At 54.1% G+C, this 16,557-nt stretch overlaps 1 protein-coding gene across 1 annotated transcript in view; it reads left to right on the top strand.

Annotated features, from left to right (window-relative positions):
- Window positions 1-1,533: 1,533 nt before the first annotated feature.
- Window positions 1,534-16,557, top strand: part of HOMER3 (homer scaffold protein 3) — a 23,235-nt gene continuing 8,211 nt past the window's right edge. The window contains exons 1-6 of the mRNA XM_063404832.1: window positions 1,534-1,673; window positions 9,122-9,266; window positions 12,220-12,376; window positions 13,550-13,681; window positions 15,452-15,636; window positions 15,763-15,827. Coding sequence (XP_063260902.1) covers window positions 9,253-9,266; window positions 12,220-12,376; window positions 13,550-13,681; window positions 15,452-15,636; window positions 15,763-15,827 — 553 coding nt within the window. The 5' untranslated portion in view covers window positions 1,534-1,673; window positions 9,122-9,252. The remainder of the gene's footprint in view (window positions 1,674-9,121; window positions 9,267-12,219; window positions 12,377-13,549; window positions 13,682-15,451; window positions 15,637-15,762; window positions 15,828-16,557) is intronic.

Raw genomic sequence — 16,557 nt, forward strand, 5'->3', positions numbered from 1 at the left:
GAGGCCACCAAAAAATCAGGAAATGGCGCCAAAATTCCTCTGAGATGGCACCTGCCAGCCTGGGGACACACACGGTGTCACCTCAGAGCTCAGGGACACACATGGTGTCTGTCACCTCAGAGCTCGGGGACACACAGATAGTGTCACCTCACACCTTGGGGACACACAGACACACGGTGTCACTTCATAGCCTGGGGACACAGCTTGGGGACACACAGAGTGTCACCTCAGAGCTCGGGGACACACACACGGTGTCACCCACCTCACAGCTTGGGGACACACCTTGGGGACACACAGACATTGTCACCTCATAGCCTGGGGACACACAGACATTGTCACCTCACACCTTGGGGACACACCCTGGGGACACACACACTGTCACCTCGCACCCTGGTGTCACTCGGTGTCACCTCACACCCTGGGGTGGCACACGCGGTGTCACCTCGCACCTTGGGGACACACCCTGGGGTGGCACACGCGGTGTCACCTCGCACCTTGGGGACACACCCTGGTGTCACACGCGCGGTGTCACCTCGCACCTTGGGGACACACCCTGGTGTCACACGCGGTGTCAGCGCAGGATCGCAGCCGCAGCGCGGGATTCGAAAAGCGCAAAAGCCAAAATCTGAGAGCGCCGGCAGCCAGCGGTGCCACCGGGGTGTCACCAGGTGCCACCAGGGTGTCACCGGGGTGCCACCGCGCTGTCCCCGCCAGGTGGTGCTGCCGGCGCCGGGAATAAAGCCCGGGAGAAGAAAAGCGGCCGAACGTGAGCGGGATGGGGCGGAGGGAGCGGGGAGGGAGCTCGTAGGGACCGGGAACGGACCGGGAACGGAGCGGGAACGGAGCGGGAACGGAGCGGGAACGGACCGGGAACGGACCGGGCAGGGACAGCGGGGACAGGGCAGGGACAGCGGGACCGGGCAGGGACAGCGGGACCGGACACGGACCGGGAACGGACCGGGCAGGGACAGCGGGGACAGGGCAGGGACAAAGGGACCGGGCAGGGACAGCGGGATCGGGCAGGGACAAAGGGACCGGGCACGGACCGGGCAGCGACAAAGGGACCGGGCACAGATAGCAGGGACCGGGCACAGATAGCAGGGACCGGGCAGGAGCAGCGGGAGGAGCCGGGGCAGAGCCGGGCTCCGGTGAGCTCTCGGTACCGCTGCCGGTGCCGCTGCCGGTGCCGGTGCCGCGCCCTGTGAGCTCCCGGTACCGCTCCCGGTACTGCCCCGGTGAGCTCCCGGTGCCGGTACCGCTCCTGGTACCGCTCCCGGTCCCATTCCCTGTGAGCTCCCGGTGCTGGTGCCGCTCCCGGTGCCACTCCCTGTGAGCTCCTGGTACCGGTACCGCTCCTGGGAGCTCCTGGTACCGCTCCCGGTGCCGGTACCGCTCCTGGGAGCTCCCGGTGCCGCTCCCGGTGCCGCTCCCGGTGCCGCTCCCGGTGCCGCTCCCGGTGCCGCTCCCGGTGCCGCCCTGCCCCTCTCAACAGCAGCAGCAGCAGCGAAGCTTCAAAGTGAAATTCCGGAGGAAATTTAAAGAGCATCCGGATCCGGAGAGAGACAGAAAGAAAGAGGAAGGGGGAGAAGGAGGAGGAGGAGGAGGCGGAGGCGGAGGCGGAGGCAGGACCGGCACCGGCACCGGGAGCGGAGCGGCGACACCGCGGGGATGGGGTGAGCCCCGCGCCGCGTTCTCGCTTTTGTTCCCGGGACAGAAATCCCGGGGTTAAACCGCGGGGTTTGGGGTTTTTGTCGCGTTTTTGTCCCTTTTTTTTCTCCCCACGGTGGAAAGTTGAGCTCCGCCTTTCGCTGTCGGGATAAGGCAGCGGCGACCGGGACCGGCCGCAACTTCTGCAACACCCGGGGAGGGCTCGGGGGATCCGCGGGGGAAAATCGGGAAAAAACCGGGAAAAAAATCCCGCCGGGATCTCCGCTGGTGCCTCCCAACTTTCCCCGGAGCCCCAGAACCGGAGGGATTTGGGATTTTGGCCGGGTTTGCTCCGGCGCTGGGGAAAATGGAAGCGATCCCTGCAGAGCTCCAGCCCTGACCCCGCGGCTTTCCCGGATTTCCCAAAAATTCCGCGTGGATGCGGGGCCGGGGTCCGGGCGGGGCAGCGGGGGCTCGGTCTGGGTTTAATTAGTGTTAATTAGTGTTAATTGTGAGTTCTGAGTCTCGGCCACGCAACTTTCGGAGGAGCCGAGCGTCGCTGTGAGTTTGGTTGTGCAATCGGGGCTGCGGGGCCGGAGGGATCCTGTCGGAAAAACCCCTCCAAATTCCAATTTATTCTCAATTCCAGCTGGAATAAATAATTCCGAATTATTTTTAATCCAGTAATTCGGAATAAAAAATTCCGGGGGGGGATGGGAGGTGTGGGGGGCTGACTTTTTTTTTTTTCTTTTTTTTTTTAATTTCCATTTTCCTCTTTTTCAAAAAATTTGTGATTAATTTAATTTATTTTAAACACTCATTCCATTAAAAAAAATTCATTTCATTTAACATTTCACGTCATTTCAAAACCCCATTTAATTTAAAAAATTAATTTAATTTAAATTTTTTTCCCCTTTTTGGACTAGATAGCTAAAACAACCCGTCGTTTAATTGAATTTAATTTAAAATTTAATTTAATTTAATTTAAAATCTTCCCTTTTTGGGCTGCCTGGATGAGGCAGGCAGATGGGAGAGGCAGGGGGGGCAGGATCCCTTTGAAGCTGGCAGGGTTTGAGCTGATCCAGGTTAAATCCCAGCTCCTCCTTCTCCTGTCACTTCTCCCTGTCACCTCCAGAGTCGCTGGGAAAACTTCCAGAGCTGCCAGGAGAGGTTTTAACAAGGCCAGGACTAAAATCCTCCTCGGATCTCCTGCGGGTTCTTCCCCAGCTCCACGGAAAGTGTTGGGGTGCTGTTAATTACAGGCTGTAATTAGCGCTGGTGGAGCAGCAAAACCAGGAATTTCCAGCCCGAAATTCCCTAATTTCCACTTCACTCCTGGAGCAAAAACACTGCTCAGCCAGACTAGCAGCAAAACCAGATTTTGCACCCCAAAATTCTTCATTTACATTTTACTCCTGGAGCAAAACCATTGTTCAGCCAGACTAGCAGCAAAACCAGGAATTTCCAGCCCGAAATTCCCTAATTTCCACTTTACTCCTGGAGAAAAAACAGGAGTTCAGCCAGGCTTTTCCAGCCCAAAATTCCTCATTTTCATCTCACCCCTGGAGCAAAAACACTGCTCAGCCAGACTAGCAGCAAAACCAGAGTTTTGCACCCCAAAATTCTTAATTTACATTTTACTCCTGGAGCAAAACCATTGTTCAGCCAGAATTTTCCAGCCCGAAATTCCCTAATTTCCACTTCAGTCCTGGAGCAGAACCATTGCTCAGCCAGACTAGCAGCAAAATGGGACTTTTGCACCCCAAAATTTTCTCATTTCCACTTCGCTCCTGGAGAAAAAACAGGAGTTCAGCCGGGCTTTTCCAGCCCAAAATTCCTCATTTTCATCTCACCCCTGGAGCAAAAACACTGCTCAGCCAGACTAGCAGCAAAACCAGAGTTTTGCACCCCAAAATTCTTAATTTACATTTTACTCCTGGAGCAAAACCATTGCTCAGCCAGACTAGCAGCAAAATGGGACTTTTGCACCCCAAAATTCTCATTTCCACTTCACTCCTGGAGAAAAAACAGGAGTTCAGCCAGACTTTTCCTCCTCCAAAATTCCTCATTTTCATCTCACCCCTGGAGCAGAACCATTGCTCAGCCAGACTAGCAGCAAAATGGGACTTTTGCACCCCAAAATTTCCTCATTTCCACTTCACTCCTGGAGAAAAAACAGGAGTTCAGCCAGACTTTTCCACCCCAAAATTCTTATTTCCAGTTCACTCCTGGATTGCAGCGTGGCTTTGGTGCTGCAGCTCCCAGCAGCGTCTGTGGCCACAAAAGAGATTAAACAGCACCTCCAGGCAGTTGATTTTAGCAAACTCCTTTTTAGTAAACTCCTTTTCAGTAAACTCCTTTTTAGTAAATTCATTTTTAGTGAACTCCTTTTCAGTAAACTCCTTTTTAGTAAATTCATTTTTAAAGCAGGGATTCTCCTTTCCTCCCGCCCTGTGAAGGTTTCTCTGCAGCGTTCTGGTTGCAATATTCTGCTTTTCCAGGTGAATTCTCCGTGGATTCATTTGTGTCCATGGAATTCAGGTGTTGAAGGGGGCAGCTGGAAATAACACCCTGATCCCCAGGGAAAGGGGAATTCAGTTTTCACCCAGCTGAGCCTTAATTTGCCACGTTTCTGCTGCTGTTGGAAATCATAAATATTGTAAATTGTAAATATTGGGAATTAGAAATCCTGCAAATTGTAAATATTGGGAATTATAAATACTGTGAATTATAAATATTGGGAATTAGAAATCCTGCAAATTGTAAATATTGTGAATTATAAATATTATGAATTATAAATATTGTGAATTATAAATATTGGGAATTATAAATACTGTAAATTATAAAGACTGTAAATTATAAATACTCTGAATTATGAGTGCAGGGAGGTGCTGATGGACTGTCAAATATAAATACAGGGAGGTGCAATTTGCTGGCTCCTAATTAGAGCAATGACGAGTTTATCCCAAATTAATTCAGCCACTCTCACCTTGGCCCCGTCCTTGTCACGGAGTTCCCGCTCCTGGCAAGGACAGGCAGGGAAAAAACAGCAAAAAAATTGTAAAAATAACAAAAAAACCCCAAAAAACCCCAAAGTTGTGGGGGGACTTTGCCCAGGGAAGGGATTCACGCCTGGAAGTGGAAATGTGGAGAGGCGGAGAAATGTGAGGAGGAAAGGAGCTGAGGAGAGACTTTGATTTATTGTGGCTGACAGACAGACAGACACAGACAGACAGAGAGACACAGACAGACACAGACAGACAGAGAGACAGACAGACACAGACAGACAGACAGACACAGACAGACAGAGAGACAGACACAGACAGACAGACAGACAGACAGAGAGACAGACACAGACAGACAGAGAGACAGACACAGACAGACAGACAGACAGACAGAGAGACAGACACAGACAGACAGAGACAGACAAACAGACACAGACACAGACAGACAGAGACAGAGAGACAGAGAGACAGACACAGACACAGACAGAGAGACAGACAGAGACAGACAGAGACAGACAAACAGACACAGACACAGACAGACAGAGACAGAGAGACAGAGAGACAGACACAGACACAGACAGAGAGACAGACAGAGACAGAGAGACAGAGACACAGACAGACACAGACAGAGAGACAGACAGAGACACAGACAGACAGAGAGACAGACAGACAGAGACAGACAGACAGACACAGAGAGAGAGACAGACACAGACAGACACAGAGAGACAGACAGAGAGACACAGACAGACAGACAGACAGCAGCTCCTCAGGCTGCTGAGGGGAGATAAAAGGGAAGGAAACGACAGCCCTGGAGGAGGAGGAGGAGGATGAGGAGGAGAAGGAGAAAGAAGGAGAAGGAAGAGGAGGAGGATGAGGAGGAGAAAGAGGAGGAAGAGGAGGAAGAGGAGTTGTTGTTGTTGCTGTTGTTTTTGTTGTTGTTTTTGTTGTTGTTTTTGCTGTTGTTGGGTTTTCAGGCCCTCTCCCTGCTCCAGTTCTGTTTTTGCCCTGCTGACCCCACTGGCCAAGCCCCTCCTCAGGCCCGGCCTGGCTGGGGGGGTCTGAGGTTTTTTGGGTTTTGGGGTTTTGGGGGTTTTGGGTTTTTGGGGGGTTTTTTTCTGGGGTTTCTGACTCAGGGAGAGGAGGGAGAGCCTGGCTGGGCTCAGCGAGGCCGAGGGCCAGGGGAGGCTCTGCCCTGCCCTGCTCACACCCATCCCTGCTCACACCCATCCCTGCCCTGCTCACACCCATCCCTGCTCACACCCATCCCTGCTCACACCCATCCCTGCCCTGCTCACACCCATCCCTGCTCACACCCATCCCTGCCCTGCTCACACCCATCCCTGCTCACACTCATCCCTGCTCACACTCATCCCTGCTCACACTCATCCCATCCCTGCTCACACCCATCCCTGCCCTGCTCACACTCATCCCTGCTCACACCCATCCCTGCCCTGCTCACACTCATCCCTGCTCACACCCGTCCCATCCCTGCTCACACTCATCCCATCCCTGCTCACACTCATCCCTGCCCTGCTCACACCCATCCCTGCTCACACTCATCCCATCCCTGCTCACACCCATCCCTGCTCACACCCATCCCTGCTCACACTCATCCCATCCCTGCTCACACTCATCCCTGCTCACACTCATCCCATCCCTGCTCACACCCATCCCTGCTCACACCCATCCCTGCTCACACTCATCCCATCCCTGCTCACACTCATCCCTGCTCACACCCATCCCATCCCTGCTCACACCTATCCCTGCTCACACCCGTCCCTGCTCACACTCATCCCATCCCTGCTCACACTCATTCCTGCCCTGCTCACACTCATTTTTATCTGCTCACACTCATTTTTATCTGCTCACACTCATTTTTATCTGCTCACACTCATTTTTATCTGCTCACACTCATTTCTATCCAAACCCCTTCCCTGCCCTGGGGCCGAGCTTGCTCTGCCCATTCCTCAACAGCAAAGTGGAGCAAATACACGTTTATATATAATAAATAAATAGAATAATATTTTAGTATATATTTATATATTTTATTACATTTATATATGTTTTACATATATTAAATATATATCGATATTAGTACAAATATAGATATAGTAGAAATATATTTCTATATGTTTATATATAAATATATAAATATATATGTAATTATATATTTTTTTATATGTTCATATATATAAATATATAGAGAGTAATATCCTATATACAGAAATATCTATAGAAATAAAAGATTTTTTCTCTCTGCCTCCCTTTGGAAGAGCTCTGGGCGCTCACCTGGGGCAGAACCTGCTCCAGCCCCTCTTTGGGGTGTCCCCTGAGGGAGGTGGCCCTTCCCTGGCCGTGCCCAGGTTATTTATGAACAGGATATTTATTATTATTATTTATTTATTATTGTTTATTTATTATCATTTATTTATTATGATTTATCTGGGAGCAGATTTATATATCTCAGGCAGAGCGCGGCTCTGGGGACACTCGAGGACAGCCCGTGTGACACGCGTGTGACAGGCCGGGCTCTGGCACCTCCCGTGTGTCCCTGCTGGCGCGGGCGGTGCCATCTGTCCCTGCCTGGCACCGGGGCTGTCCCCGGGGGCTGGCCCTGTGTCACCGTGTCCCCACCTGGCAGAGAGCGCCGTGCTGCTCTGCTGGGGACGAAAGGGACACGGGGAGGGGACAAACGGGGACCTGCTGCGGTGGCAGGGCCGGGGGAGCAGCTCTGACCTGGAAATCCTTTTGGGGTCTGCAGAGGGTCTGGGGGAGCAGCTCTGACCCGGGAAATCCTTTTGGGGTTTGCAGAGGGGCTGTGGGAGCAGCTCTGACCTGGGAAATCCTTTTGGGGTCTGCAGAGGGGTTGAGGGAACAACTCTGACCCGGGAGTCCCTTTTGGGGTTTGCAGAGGGGCTGGGGGAGCAGCTCTGACCCGGGAAATCCTTTTGGGGTCTGCAGAGGGGCTGTGGGAGCAGCTCTGACCCGGGAAATCCCTTTTGGGGCTGTGCAGAGGGGCTGTGGGAGCAGCTCTGACCCGGGAATTCCTTTTGGGGCTGTGCAGAGGGGCTGTGGGAGCAGCCAGGGGGAAGCAGGAGCAGAGAGCAGCTCCTCATCCTCTCCTGGCAGGGGCACAGGGGGTGATGGATCCATCCCTGCACCCATGGGTCCTCCCAGACACCCCTGAGACCTTCCCTGGGTCCTCCCAGACACCCCTGGATCCTCCCCAGACATTCTCTGGGTCCAGCCCCATGGATGGACAGGGACACAGGGACAGGATCCTGGGTGGACAGGGACAGGATCTGGATCCAGCCCCATGAATGGCCAGGGACACCAGGACAGGACCTCTGGAGGGACAGGGACACAGGGACAGGATCCTGGGTGGACAGGAGTCCAGGGATGGGGTCTGGATGGACAAGGACAGGATCTGGATCCAGCCCCATGGATCGACAGGGACACAGGGACAGGATCCTGGAGGGACAGGGACACAGGGACAGGAGTCTGGATGCAGAGGATCACAGGGACAGGATCCTGGAGGGACAGGGACACAGGGACAGGATCCTGGAGGGACAGGGACACAGGGACAGGATCCTGGAGGGACAGGGACACAGGGACAGGATCCTGGAGGGACAGGGACACAGGGACAGGATCCTGGATGAACAGGATCACAGGGATGGGATCCTGGAGGGACAGGGACACAGGGACAGGATCCTGGATGAACAGGATCACAGGGATGGGATCCTGGCTGGGCAGGAGCCCAGGAGCAGGCGCTGTGCCCGAGGAAGGCTCTCCCGGGAGGGTTTTCCAGCAGCGTCAGCGGGCAGGGCTGGGAGCACCGTGCCCTCCCGGGCTGCCCTGAACCCTCCCGGGCTGCCCCGAGCCCTCCCGGGCTGCCCCGAGCCTTCCCGGGCTGCCCCGTGCCCTCCCGGGCTGTCCCGAACCCTCCCGGGCTGTCCCGAGCCCTCCAGGCTGTCCCGAACCCTCCCGGGCTGTCCCGAGCCCTCTCGGGATGCCCGGAGCCCTCCAGGCTGTCCCATGCCCTCCAGGCTGTCCCATGCCCTCCAGGCTGTCCCATGCCCTCCAGGCTGTCCCGTGCCCTCCCGGGCTGTCCCGAACCCTCCTGGGCTGTCCCGTGTCCTCCCGGGCTGCCCCGAGCCCTCCAGGCTGCCCCGAGCCCTCCCGGGCTGCCCCGTGCTGCCCCGTGTCCTCCAGGCTGTCCCGTGCTCTCCCGGGCTGCCCCGAGCTCTCCCGTGCCCTCCCGGGCTGTCCCGTGCCCTCCCGGGCTGCCCCGTGCCCTCTCCCCGCTGCCAGGGGGCTTTGGCACCGCTCACCTCCCACCAGAGCGGGCAAAACCCCTCAGTGAGGAGAAATCAGAGCAAACCTGAAGCTCTGTGAGCACCCAGGGCAGGCAGAGCCCCAGAGCTGCCCGGGCTGTGGGGGCAATAACAGCCGCACTTTTCCATCTCCAGGGAATGAATCCCTGCCGGGGCAGCACCGGGAAGGAGCCTGGGAGCAGCTGAGAGAGCCCGAGGAGGAGCTGCTGGACCAGGGGACGCCCCACTGACCGCACGGGCCCGTGGCCTCTCGCCCTTTCTAACAAATGTCAACAGCTCGGTAAAGTCCTGCCTTCCTTCGTGCCAAAATGAGCCCTGGGAGGGGGTTAGGGGCTGAAAAATCCGGTTTTTTCCCCGTTTGTGGAAGATAAGTTGTGATCCATGTGAAAACAGAGCCTGGGAAATTTGAATTTTGGAGTGAATCTCACTCCAGGGAGGTTGTGGGGGCTGCTGCAGGAAATCCGAGCCGGGGCTGGCACCTGGAGCAGGCTGGGGGTGGGAAGGAAATTCAATATTCCCTGCTGGGTGTGCGGCCGGCTTGGGGAGCGTTGGGATTGACGGGACGGGCTGGACACGGCAGCTGGGAGCGCTCGGAGCGGGCGGGGAGCTCCAGGAAATCTCCAGGGGAAGGGAATTTGGGGAGCTCCAGGAAATCCCCAGGAGAGGGAATTTTGGGGAGCCGCAGGAAATCCCCAGGAGAGGGAATTTGGGGAGGTCCAGAAGGGATTTCAGGGAGTTTCAGAAGGGATTTCAGGGAGCTCCAGAAGGGATTTTGGGGAGCTCCAGAAGGGATTTTGGGGAGCTCCAGGAGGGATTTTGGGGAGCTCCAGAAGGGATTTCAGGGAGCCCCAGAAGGGATTTCAGGGAGCTCCAGGACGGATTTTGGGGAGCTCCAGAAGGGATTTCAGGGAGCTCCAGAAGGGATTTTGGGGAGTTCCAGGAGAGGGAATTTTGGGGAGGTCCAGAAGGGATTTTGGGGAGGTCCAGAAGGGATTTTGGGGAGGTCCAGAAGGGATTTCAGGGAGCCCCAGAAGGGATTTCAGGGAGCTCCAGGAGGGATTTTGGGGAGCTCCAGAAGGGATTTCAGGGAGCCCCAGAAGGGATTTCAGGGAGCTCCAGGACGGATTTTGGGGAGCTCCAGAAGGGATTTCAGGGAGCTCCAGAAGGGATTTTGGGGAGTTCCAGGAGAGGGAATTTTGGGGAGGTCCAGAAGGGATTTTGGGGAGGTCCAGAAGGGATTTCAGGGAGGTCCAGAAGGGATTTTGGGGAGGTCCAGAAGGGATTTTGGGGAGCTCCAGAAGGGATTTCAGGGAGCTCCTCAAAGCAGGGTTGTGCCTGTGCCTGGCAGCTGCCAGTGGGGCAAATCCCATAAAAAATCCCATAAAATCTCCCTGGGTTTGGGTGCTGAGCGTTGTTTAATCAGTCAGAGGAATCCCCCCAAGCCCCGGTGAGGCTGGGCTGGGGTGTCATGGGGAGCATTCCTGCCTTCCCCCGGAGCAGGAAATCATTATTATTATTATTATTTCCATTTATTTCCATTATTATTATTTCCCCCTGGAAATTTCCTCTGGTCACACCCTGCTCAGCTCGGGTGTTCCTGCCCCCAAACCCCGCCGGGCTCGGGGGTCCCCGGCAGCGGCTGCACCTTGGGGAGGTGGGGATTGCTCGGATTGGTGGGGAATTGCTGTAATTGCTGTAATTGCTGTAATTGCTGTAATCCGGGATGTGCAGGATGGGCAGGATGCTCTTCCAGGCGTGAGTCAGGGCAGGAAGGGCTGTGCTGAGGGGAAGGAGCTTTCTGTGCTCGAGTCCTGCTTCTGTCTGTCCGTCTGTCTGTGGATCCATCCATCCATGGATCCATGGATCTGTCTGTCCATCCCTCCATCCATCCCTCCATCCATCCCTCCCTCCATCCCTCCCTCCATCCCTCCATCCATCCATGGATCCATCCCTCCATCCATCCAACCATCCATCCCTCCATCCATCCATCCATCCATCCATCTCTCCATCCATGGATCCATGGATCTGTCCGTCCATCCATCCATCCATCCATCCATCCATCCATCCATCCATCCATCCATCCCTCCATCCATCCATCCATCCATCCATCCATCCATCCATCCATCCATCCCTCCCTCCCTCCCCTCTCCAGAGCCTGTGCTGTGAGGAACCCTCCGCTGAGCCCCAAAAATGAGATTTTTGTGCCCGTTTTTGTGCCTGGGTGAGTTCTGTGCCCGTCCTTGGGTGCAAATCTTGTGCAGGACAGGACAATCCCCAGAGGAAGGCACAGACCCGTGCCTGGGGTGAAATTCCCTCTGTTTTGGGGCATTTTCCACACCCAGGGTCAGTGGGAGCGAGAGCTGCTGTCACCTCACGGGGACAGTGGGGACCCGAGGGAGCCACCACCATCCACGGGGCTTCTCCTCCACTCACTCATCCCCAAAAATGATCCCAGCTTCTCCCCCAGCTCCCAAAACTGGGATTCAGAGGAGAGCTGTGGGAGACAAACCCCAGACCTGCTGGAAAAACCACTCAGGGGAGTGGCGGAGAGATAAAAGAGGTGTGAGGTGACACCAGCGGGGACAGCGGGGACCTGGCCCTGCCAGAGGAGGTGACACCAGCGGGGACAGCGGGGACCTGGCCCTGCCAGAGGAGGTGACACCAGCGGGGACAGCGGGGAGCTGGCCCTGCCAGAGGAGGTGACACCAGCGGGGACAGCGGGGAGCTGGCCCTGCCAGAGGAGGTGACACCAGCGGGGACAGCGGGGAGCTGGCCCTGCCAGAGGAGGTGACACCAGCGGGGACAGCGGGGAGCTGGCCCTGCCAGAGGAGGTGACACCAGCGGGGACAGTGGGGACCTGGCCCTGCCAGAGGAGGTGACACCAGTGGGGACAGCGGGGACCTGGCCCTGCCAGAGGAGGTGACACCAGCGGGGACAGCGGGGACCTGGCCCTGCCAGAGGAGGTGACACCAGCGGGGACCTGGCCCTGCCAGAGGAGGTGACACCAGCGGGGACAGCGAGGAGCTGACCCTGCCAGAGGAGGTGACACCAGCGGGGACAGCGGGGACCTGGCCCTGCCAGAGGAGGTGACACCAGCAGGGACAGCGGGGACCTGGCCCTGCCAGAGCCCCGGGAGGGGCTGGCCGGGATTTGGGAGCAGCAGGAGAATCAGGATTGACTGGAGAGGGAATTGTGGCCTTTGTGGCCTTTCCTCAGCTCCCCTGTCCCCGCAGGGAGCAGCCAATCTTCAGCACCAGGGCCCACGTCTTCCAGATCGACCCCGCCACCAAGAGGAACTGGATCCCGGCCAGCAAACACGCCCTGACCGTCTCCTACTTCTACGATGCCACCCGCAGCGTCTACAGGATCATCAGCGTGGGGGGCACCAAGGTGGGGCACCCACCCCGCTGCCACCGCCCCACAGCGGCTTCTGCCCTGTGGAAAATGGGTGTTCTCCCCAAAATCCAGCTGTTCTCCCATAAAAGCAGCTTTTCTCCCACACAAAAACTGCTTTTTCCCCAAAAAAAACAGGTTTTCTGCTAAAAAAGCAGGTTTTCCCCCCAAAGAAAATGGGTTTTTCAGCACAAAAGCAGCTTTTTCCCCCAAAAAAGCAGCTTTTTCTGATTCCCTGATTGATTCCCTGATTGATTCCCCTGATTAATTCTCTGATTGATTCCCTGATTCCTTGATTGATTCTCTGATTAATTCCCGACTGATTCTCTGATTCCCTGATTGATTCCCTGATTGATTCCTTGACTCCCTGATTGATTCCCTGATTAATTCTCTGATTGATTCTCTGATTCCCTGATCGATCCCCTGATTAATTCTCCGATTGATTCCCTGATTGATTCCCTGATTCCCTGATCAATTCCCCTGATTGATTCTCTGATTGATTCTCTGATTCCCTGATCGATTCCCTGATTAATTCCCTGATTGATTCCCTGATTCCCTGATTGATTCCCTGATTGATTCTCTGATTCCCTGATTCCCTGATTGATTCCCTGATTGATTCCTTGACTCCCTGATTGATTCCCTGATTAATTCTCTGATTGATTCTCTGATTCCCTGATCGATCCCCTGATTAATTCTCCGATTGATTCCCTGATTGATTCCCTGATCAATTCCCCTGATTAATTCCCTGATTAATTCCCTGATTGATTCCCTGATTGATTCCCTGATTGATTCCCTGATTGATTCCCTGATTAATTCTCTGATTCCTTGATTGATTCCCTGATTAATTCCCCGACTGATTCTCTGATTCCCTGAGTCCCTGACTGATTCCTTGATTCCCTGATCAATTCTCTGATTAATTCTCTGACTGACCCCCTGATTCCCTGATTGATCCCTTGACTCCCTGATCGATTCCCTGATTAATTCCCTGATTAATTCCCTGATTGATTCCCTGATTCCCTGACTGATTCCCTGATTGATTCCCCAATTAATCCCCCAACCCTCCCAATCCATCCCCCACCTCCTGTCACCTCCTGTCACCTCCTGTCACCTGCTGTCACCTGCTGTCACCTGCTGTCACCTCCTGTCACCTCGTGCCCCTCTCGCCCCCAGGCCATCATCAACAGCACCATCACCCCCAACATGACCTTCACCAAGACCTCGCAGAAGTTCGGGCAGTGGGCGGACAGCAGGGCCAACACGGTCTACGGGCTGGGCTTCGCCTCCGAGCAGCACCTGGCCCAGGTGAGGCTGGGAAAAACCCGGGAAAAACCCGGGAAAAACCCGGGAAAAACCCGGGAAAAACCCCTGGGGGGTTCCAGCACCTGGCCCAGGTGAGGCTGGGGAGATCCCTCGGGTCTTTTCCAGTACCTGTCCCAGGTGAGACTGGGAAAAACCCGGGAAAAACCCGGGAAAAACCCCTGGGGTTTCCAGCACCTGTCCCAGGTGAGGCTGGGAAAAACCCGGGAAAAACCCCGGGAAAAACCCCTGGGGGATTCCAGCACCTGGCCCAGGTGAGGCTGGGGGGAACCCGGGAAAAACCCGGGAAAAACCCCTGGGGGGTTCCACTACCTGGCCCAGGTGAGGCCGGGAAAAACCTGGGAAAAACCCGGGAAAAACCCGGGAAAAACCCCCGGGGGGTTCCAGCACCTGGCCCAGGTGAGGCCGGGAAAAACCCGGGAAAAACCCGGGAAAAACCCGGGAAAAACCCCCGGGGGGTTCCAGCACCTGGCCCAGGTGAGGCTGGGAGAGCCTTGGGGAAAGCCCTGGGGAGGTTTCCAGTACCTGGCCCAGGTGAGGCTGGGGAGATCCCTCGGGTCTTTTCCAGCACCTGGAGCGCTGCTCTGGCCGGGTTAAAGCGGAATTTGAGGCGCTGGCAGTGTCTGGCAGTCCGGAGCTCAATCCTCGCGCAGGGCACCAATTGTTGAGAGTTCTGCACTGGGGACTGCAGGAGCTGGGGAGTTGTAAATAAAATCCTTTCTGGCATGGATAAATCAGTTTCTGTCCTGAACCCGCAGCCCTGAGTGCCAAATTCGGAGGCTATTCCCTGAATTTTTGTTGTTTGAGAGAAATTAAAAAGTTTCTGTCCTGAACCCGCAGCCCTGAGCTCTGAATTTGGGGTTCATTCCCTGAATTTTTGTTGTTTGAGAGAAATTAAAAAGTTTCTGTCCTGAACCCGCAGCCCTGAGTGCCAAATTTGGGGTTCATTCCCTGAATTTTTGTTGTTTGAGAGAAATTTAAAAACATTTTAAATGAAGCTGCTGTTTCTGTCCTGAACCCGCAGCCCTGAGCACAAAATTTGGGGTTCATTCCCTGAATTTTTGTTGTTTGAGAGAAATTTAAAAGTTTCTATCCTGGACCCACAGCCCTGAGTGCCAAATCTGGGGGCCATTCCCTGAATTTAATTGTTTGAGAGGAATTTAAAAGCATTTTAAATGAAGCTGCTGTTTCTGTCCTGAACCCGCAGCCCTGAGCGCTGAATTTGGGGGCCATTCCCTGAATTTTTGTTGTTTTAGAGAAATTAAGAAGTGTTTTAGATGAAGCTGCTGTTTCTGTCCTGAACCCGCAGCCCTGAGCGCCGAATTTGGGGTTCATTCCCTGAATTTTTGTTGTTTGAGAGAAATTAAAAAGTTTCTATCCTGGACCTGCAGCCCTGAGTGCCAAATCTGGGGGCCATTCCCTGAATTTAATTGTTTGAGAGGAATTTAAAAGCGTTTTGGATGAAGCTGCTGTTTCTGTCCTGGACCCGCAGCCCTGAGCACAAAATTCGGGGGCTATTCCCTGAATTTTTGTTGTTTGAGAGAAATTAAAAAGTTTCTGTCCTGAACCCGCAGCCCTGAGTGCCAAATTCGGGGTTCATTCCCTGAATTTAGTTGTTTGAGAGCCATTAAGATGAAAATAAATGAAAATAAATGAAATTTCAGGAAGCTGCAGGCAGAGGAGGGGCGCAGCAGCGCCGGCTCTGCCCGTCCCACCTTTCCCCCATCCCCAGGGTGACTTTTCCCTCCCCTGCAGTTTGCAGAGAAGTTCCAGGAGGTGAAGGAGGCGGCTCGTTTGGCCAGGGAGAAGTCCCAGGATAAAACCGAGCTCACCAACCCTGCCCTGAGCATCACAGCCCACCAGGTAACCCCGGGAAAAGGGGAAAACGCTCCCGTGGGGCTCCTCTGCCTCTCAGCCCTTCCTCTCCAGAGCAGGGCTGGGTTTGGGTGACACCAGTGGCCCCGAGGTCACACTAATTAATTAATTTGTTAATTAGTGCTTGAGTGGAGCTCCTGGGGGGGTCACACCCTCCCCTTTGCCCTCCACACCCGTTCCATATCTCACAGGGCCACGCAGGGCGTGTGGCCCTCCCTGCTCCTGCTGCTGGCTGGAGATTTTTGGTGGCCCTGCTGTTTGTTTGGTGGGGGTTTTGTCCAATTTTATTTTATTTTATTTATTTTATTTATTTTATTTTATTTTATTTTATTTTATTTTATTTTATTTTATTTTATTTTATTTTATTTTATTTTATTCTATTTTATTCTATTTTATTGTTTTATTCTATATTTTATTTTATTGTTCTATATTTTATTGTTCTATATTTTATTTTATTTTATTTTATTTTATTTTATTTTATTTTATTTTATTTTATTGTTCTATATTTTATTTTATTTTATTTTATTGTTCTATATTTTATTTATTTTATTTTATTTTATTGTTCTATATTTTATTTTATTTTATTTTATTTTATTTTATTTTATTTTATTTTATTTTATTTTATCTATAAAATCCCCTCCTGCTCTGGGCTCTGTCACCTGCCCTGGGGTCTGTCACCTGCCCTGGGATCTGTCACCTCCTGCCCTGGGCTCTGTCCCCACCAGGCACAGCACCTCAGGTGCCACATCAGGACCTGCTGCTGTCCCCCGTCCCGCGGTGGCACCTGGCAGAGGAGGGTGGGGGAGGGTGACAGGGAGGGAGGGGGACAGATCCCATGGCAGGAGAGGGACAGATCTCGGGGGAGGGGACAGAGCCCAGGGGAGGGGACAGAGCCCATGGCAGGAGGGGACAGAGCCCAGGGCAGGAGGGGACAGAGCCCAGGGGAGGGGACAGAGCCCAGGGGAGGGGACAGATCCCATGGCAGG

Source organism: Prinia subflava, chromosome 8, assembly GCF_021018805.1.
Source record: "Prinia subflava isolate CZ2003 ecotype Zambia chromosome 8, Cam_Psub_1.2, whole genome shotgun sequence".
NCBI classification, from domain to species: Eukaryota; Metazoa; Chordata; class Aves; order Passeriformes; family Cisticolidae; genus Prinia; species Prinia subflava.